General features: G+C 45.7%; 1 protein-coding gene across 1 annotated transcript in view; it reads right to left on the reverse strand.

Moving 5' to 3' along the window:
- The window catches only part of MAP3K15 (mitogen-activated protein kinase kinase kinase 15), a gene marked incomplete at its 3' end in the record, with an annotated part of 115,319 nt that overhangs the window by 19,884 nt on the left and 88,634 nt on the right, over positions 1 to 6,801 (reverse strand). Inside the window, exons 15-17 of the mRNA XM_017887235.1 lie at positions 4,442 to 4,569; positions 1,794 to 1,924; positions 1,453 to 1,558 (exon numbers count right to left, since the gene is read on the reverse strand). Coding sequence (XP_017742724.1) covers positions 1,453 to 1,558; positions 1,794 to 1,924; positions 4,442 to 4,569 — 365 coding nt within the window. The remainder of the gene's footprint in view (positions 1 to 1,452; positions 1,559 to 1,793; positions 1,925 to 4,441; positions 4,570 to 6,801) is intronic.

The raw sequence follows: 6,801 nt of genomic DNA on the forward strand, positions 1-6,801 counted from the left end.
TATTATATATTATATATAATCATGTATATAATATATAAATAAAACATGTAATAATTATTATTTATTTTTTGTAGAGATGGGATTCTCCCTATGCTGCCCAGGCTGGTCTTGAACTCCTGAGCTCAAGTGAGATCCTCCTGCCTCAATCTCCCAAAGTGCCCAGCCTATGAAAGCTGTTTCATTTTTTTTTTTTTTTTTTAAGAAATGGGGTCTCACTATATTGACCAGGCTGGTCTTGCACTGCTGGCCTCAAGTGATCCTCCCATCTCGGCCCCTTAAAGTGCTGGGATTATAGGTGTCAGCCACTATGCCAGGCCTCAGCTGCTTCATAATTCTATCAAGCAAGATCTTTGTGATCTTTACATTACTCCTTGGGGACTCTAAACCTTTACTTATTCAAAATCAGTACTTCTTTCCAAGGATCAAAGTTCTTGTTATGAGTCAGGTTTAAGCAGGAATTTCCAATAGCCACAGGTAGCTTTTGACCATCATTCTACTTATTGATCTTGCAACTGTGAAACTAGCTGGTAATTGTATACCACCCTTTGAACCCAGTCCCTCTCAATGCTCAAGTTATTCCATCACTGACACACGGACAAGAAAATCCAATTCCTCAAAATCACTTGGAATACTATATTCCCCAGGAAGAATTAGCCTCTCTTGGAAACACAATCATGTCAAAACACAAGGTACCAGAATTCACTACGGTAACAGGTTATTTTTATGACAGACCAATAAAATGTCTTAATCAGTTGTCTGAGGAATATTGTTATTCAGCATTACCTACAATTTCAAATCATGTGCTATTAACTTTAAAGAGATGTGCTGCCATCCTGCTGATTGGTTGAGGGACCTTCAGGAAGCCTGAGCAGAGGCCGGGCACAGTGGCTCACACCTGTAATCTATCCCAGCACTTTGGGAGGCTGAGGTGGGCGAATCACTTGAGGTCAGGAGTTCGAGACCAGCTTGGCCAACATGGTGAAACCTTGTCTCTACTGAAAATACAAAACTTAGGCATGGTAGGGGGCGCGCCTATAATCCCAGCTACTTGGGAGGCTGAGACACGAGAATCACTTGAACCCAGGAGGTGGAAGTTGCAGAAAGTCGAGATCATGCCACTGCACTCCAGCCTGGGCGACAGAGTGAGATCCCGTCTTAAAAAGAAAAAAAAAAAAAAAAACCTCAGAACCTCAGCAGAGCACTCCATCTACCCAACTTCTGGATGACAAAGAACAAAGTAGGGCAATCTTGTTGCCACAAGCAGCTGGCTAAGTGCATCACTATGACAAAGTTACAACAATTTGAAGTTGGGAACAATACACCGTCCACTTCAAGTAAATTGCTGACTCTGCTCCGAGAAGGTGCTCACTAAATAACGGTTGAACAACCACAGCTTGTGCAGAAAGCATAACTGCAGGATGGGCACCCCATGCCAAGCTCTGGTCCGCTTACCAGTAAAAGTCTCTGTGCAGGGGTTCACACCCGCAAGACGCTTTGAGGTCCCAAAATCGGAGATTTTCACCACTCCACTGTAGGTGTTCACCAGAACATTATCGCCCTTTGGAAAAGAACAACATCAAGTGCTTAAAAGACCGGCTGAGACGAACTCATATGAAACGGATCTGGACCTTGGGAAACTGTCACAAGTCTCTAGGAAAACTAGACTTTGCATTTTGGGGACGGTTGTGCTAAATCATACCCCTCTGTCAGCCAGTCACTCAGCAGATACCACCGACAGCTCTCATGATCTGATACAAGCAAAGGCAACCTCGTCAGCTTTAAAAAGCAAGTACCTTTATGTCTCTGTGCACGATCTGGTTTTCATGGAGATACTTAAGGCCCTCCAGGATCTGTTTGGTGTAAAACTTGATCGTCGGTTCCTTCATCGGCCCCCATTTGGATCGCAGAAGAGCCGAAAGGCTTCCTAGAGACAGTCACGGCAAAAAACGTATCAGGAAGAGAAAGTTTCAATGGTAAGAGTTCAGGGAAATAAAGTGAGGTGAGGTTTCTAACCTAAGTGCTTACACCAACACCATTGGATCTGGGCTAAACGCAACATGCTTCCTCCCCACTATAGGTACAGCCAGGGAACGGACTGGAAGCGAAGCAGCGCATGAACCTGACCAGAGGCGGAGGGTGAACACAAACCCCTTGTGCCCCCTGAAATTCAGTGGGGCCAATTGTGGGCTTAGCTCTGTTCAGCTGCACGAAGTTAGGAGGAGAGCAAAATAATTCTCTCTCAACTTGAGAGATATGGCCTGCTGGCGTAGATAACTCAGGTCCCATGACACTTGTTTACAGCAGGTCTGTCTCAGCCATTCTGCTTGGGTCAAAGCCACGTTTTATACCTTTCCTGTAATCAGAAGTGGACAGGTCCAGAGTGAGGGGCCCTTTAGGGTGACAAGGAGTAGGACTGGAAGAAGTTGGGTCTCTGTCCTCAATGCGAGAAAGCCACAGTGGCAGGTCACAGGGCAGGACTGTCTTGATCAACAACCACTTCCCCCAATTACACTATTAAACACTGAACATTTGGGCCAAAAGAAAAGCTCCCTTCAGGACGCTGTGACCACGTCTCGAAGGACATCATGTGAGCTGCAGGACGTCCTGTTCACTGGCAGGAACGGGCCCTCAGACATCAGCCGGTCTCAGCTTCCCACTTACACAGTGTTATGGGACCTTGATCTACCTTGGTCTCCCCATCTGTAAAAGGGGATGAACACATCTGTCTCTAATTCTGTTGATACCCTTAAACCTAAGACCTGGGATGGGGTTATCAACTAATGTGAAGAGTAATGGGTTGGGCGCAGTGCCTCACGCCTGTAATCCCAGCACTTTGGGAGGCCAAGGTGGGCAGATCACCTGAGGTCAGTTCAAGACCAGCCTGGTCAACATGGCAAAACCCCATTTCTACTAAAAATACAAAAATTAGCCAGGCGTGGTGGCACGCACTTGTAATCCCAGCTACTTGAGAGGCTGAGGCAGGGAGAATTGCTTGAACCCGGGAGGCAGAGGTTGCAGTCAGTGAGCCAAGATCGTACCGCTGCACTCCAGCCTGGGCAACAGACAGAGACTTCATCTCAACAAAGAAAAAAGAAAAAAGCAGCAATGGACGAGTTTTCTGATAGACTATGGCCAACTTAAGGGGAAAAGAAACTACTTCATTTATCCTAACATAACCCTGAAAATCTAGCCCACTGCCTGGCTCTTTCTTTTATTTCTGGAGACAGAGTCTCACTGTGTCACCCAGGATAGAGTGCAGTGGTATGATATTGGCTCACTGCAACCTCCGCCTCCTGGGTTCAAGCGATTCTCGTGCCTCAGCCTCCGGAGTAGCTGGGACTACAGGCACAGGCCACCACACCTGGCTAATTTTTTGTATTTTAGTAGAGGGGGTTTCTCCATGTTGCCCAGGCTGGTCTTGAACTCCTGGCCCCAAGTGATCCATCCGCCTTGGCCTCCCAAAGTGCTGGAATTACAGGCATGAGCCACTGTGCCTGGCTGACTGCCTGGCTCTTAATAAATATACTTAAGACTCTTCCTGTAATAGTAGACTCTTAATAACTGTCGGTTGAGTGAATGAATGAAGATTTCTAACTGAGGTTTCAACATCTGTATTCAGATAACTATTATTTTATTGAAGAGTTTGATTCATTTTATTATTTCAATGAGCACTTACTGAGCTCTTGTTCTCTGCCAGACAGAATCCACCCAGCAGCCCACTGAGACAGCGTTATTGTTATTCCAATAATTATTAATCCAATTATCAGAGTCATTATTACTCCAATTTTACAGTTCATTTATTCAATCAGAAAACTGAGGGCACAGAGAGATAAAACAATTTGCCTGAAGTCACACAGCTTGTGGATGAAGGAACTGATTCAAACTAGATGGTCTGGCTTCAGATCCCAGGAACTCCCCTCCTGTGCCCTATCCTTGAATTCAGGGATTTTTGTGGATAAAACACTGGTGCTTGAGTTCATTATCAAAATACTATTTTGCATTGTCACTTTAACACCTATGTTCCCTCTTTTGCACCCTTGTCCAAACCCATCTTTAAACTCCTAGACTGTGAAGGCCTCAAGGCCAAAGACTATGTTTTCTCAGTAGACAGTCAATGAATATTTGTGGGTTGAACGAACTGCATCAACAAACCAGAAACAGACTGCTTATATGACATTTGGAAAGTATCCAACTTTCNTTAGAGCGATGGGCTTTTGCTCTGTCGCCACGCTGGAGTGCAGTGCTGTGATCATGGCTCACTGCAGCCTTGACCTCATGGGCTCAAGTGATCTTCCCACCTCGGCCTCCCAAGTAACTGGGACTACAGGCGCCCTACAGGCCTGGCTTAGGGGTCTGTCATTTTGTAAATGGCAGGACAACAAATGACATCAATGTTGTAGTGATTTTCAGAATGCGAGACCAGAAGACAGCGACTACTCACCTCCAGGCACCTGCTCCATAAATATCTTAATGTAGCCGTTCTCTGAAACAGAGCCCAGGTACTGAACGATATTGCGGTGCTTAAGGTACTTGTGCAGGGCTATCTCCTCGTGCAGTGGCTGGGAATACCTATTGGGAAAACAGAGCCAGGGTCACCTGCCAAATCCCAGGGACTCTAGACCCACATCTCACCTCAACAGGACCTGCCCCACTGCTGCCCATCCCTTCTTTCTGGAAACTTGCTCTCCTCTGGCTTCCATGAGATGACTCAACTTCTCATCTGTACAATAGAGGATAAGCCTACAGCCATGCAGGGCTGCCAGGAGCCAAGGCATGTCCATTTCCTTAAGCACTTAGTGGAATACCTGGTATGTGGTGAGTATTCAATGAATGACTGCTATTGTCATTACTGTTATTGTTAGGGCCTGAACCTACCAACCCTTCCTTACCTCTCTCAACAGCCCCTCTTCCTCTGCCTCCCATGAAGAGTGGTCATCCTCTGCCTTCCATGAAGGGTGGTGCTCTGGAAGGTTCTGTCCTCAGCTGCCCTGTTGTCTTATTCTACAGAGTCACCCCAGACCACAACAGCAGCCACCTAATGGGCCACCCAGCCCTGGCCTCTGGCCTTTTTAATCCATTCCCCACCCTTAGCCATTATACTACCTCTTCTTAAAACATGCACTTTACCGCACCCCTTCCCCACATAAATTCCACATAAAGACCAGGCTATTTAATGTTATATACAAGGACTTTCAAAGATCAGTTCAGGCTAAGGCTTTAAAAAAATTTTTTTGGCCTCATTTCAAGAGCATTTCACTGCCCTGTATCCTACGTTCAAGTCATATCAGACAATCTGTTGTTCTCTGAATATACTTTGTGTTTTAACAGCTCTGTTTTTCCATCAGCATAGGCCTCCTTTTCCACTAAAGAAATTCTTACTCATCCCTCAAAGTCCAGCTCAAAGTTTATCTATTTTTTCAAACTTGCCACAACTCACTAAGGAGAGTAATTCATTCCTCTTCTGTGTTCTAAAAACACTCTGTGTACTCCTCTGTCACGGCACTTGGCACTTTCACTCACAGGCAAAGCATCTGCATTTCCCACCAAACCAGCACCATCCTGGGAACAGGACACTATCCTAGTCACCTTTCAGTCCCCAGTGCCAGCCCAGAGTCTGACACAGAGAAGGTACCAATCATCGTAAGTTCAGCCTATAAATTTAGGGAGTTGAACAAAACAGTCTCTAAAAGGTCTCTTCCGGCTCTTATAATCCCAGGAACTACTGATCAGCAACAAAAAGCGAGAACAGCTATTGCTACCAAATGAAGGAGATGGGACATGCCAGCATTTTCCCCGAATATGTACAACTGCAACACCTTATCCATCATGAGAAAAGAGACTGGATGCTGGATGAGGAACTCAAGAGACTCGGATCCTAGTCTGGTTTCTAAACATCCTTGGGAAAGTCATTTAATCTTCCTCAGTCTTGATTTTCTTATTGGTGAAATGAAGAAATGGAAATAGTTCATTTCAGGTCCTGTCTCTTAATTCACGTATCATAACATGCTATCCCACTGAAAATCAACAAATAGATGAACGGATGAATGAAAGGTCTTAGAGCTGGCAGAAATCCCTTGCAACTCATCCCCAATATATCAGCAATCACCCAGATAAAAGGGTATTTACACATATTCGTCAGCACTCGGCACTGAAGGCAACCCTACAGCTGTGGTCTGGCACCCCTGTGGACCCTGGGATGACTAATTCCAACTGTGTATGTAGCTTCTCTACAGAAACACTTGGCAGTCAACACTGCAATGCTCATTTTGCATTCTGTGGGGGTATACATTTAAAAGAAACTTTTTTTTTTTTTTTTTTTGAGACAGGGTCTCACTCTGTCACTCAGGCTGGAGTGCAGTGGCACAATCTCGGCTCACTGCAGTCTCTGCCTTCCGGGTTCAAGCGATTCTCGTGCCTCAGCCTCCCGAGTAGCTGGGACTACAAGCATGCGCCACCATGCCCACCCACCTAACTTCTGTATTTTTAATCGAGATGGGGTTTCACCATGTTGCCCAGGCTGGTCTCGAACTCTTGACCTCAAGTGATCTACCCGCCTCAGCCTCCCAAAGTGCTGGGATTACAGGCTTGAGCCACAATGCCTGGCTAGAAACAAACATTTCTTCAAACTAAAAAAAGTCAAAGAAATGAATAAGTAGTACTAATGGTAGAAAAACAGTCCAAAATCCATGGGTGAGGGTGAAGGGTAGGATGTTAAAAAAAATTCTGGGCCGGGCGCAGTGGCTCAAGCCTGTAATCCCAGCACTTTGGGAGGCCGAGACGGGCAGATCACGAGGTCAGGAG

Source organism: Rhinopithecus bieti, unplaced genomic scaffold, assembly GCF_001698545.2.
Source record: "Rhinopithecus bieti isolate Rb0 unplaced genomic scaffold, ASM169854v2 scaffold_17420, whole genome shotgun sequence".
NCBI classification, from domain to species: Eukaryota; Metazoa; Chordata; class Mammalia; order Primates; family Cercopithecidae; genus Rhinopithecus; species Rhinopithecus bieti.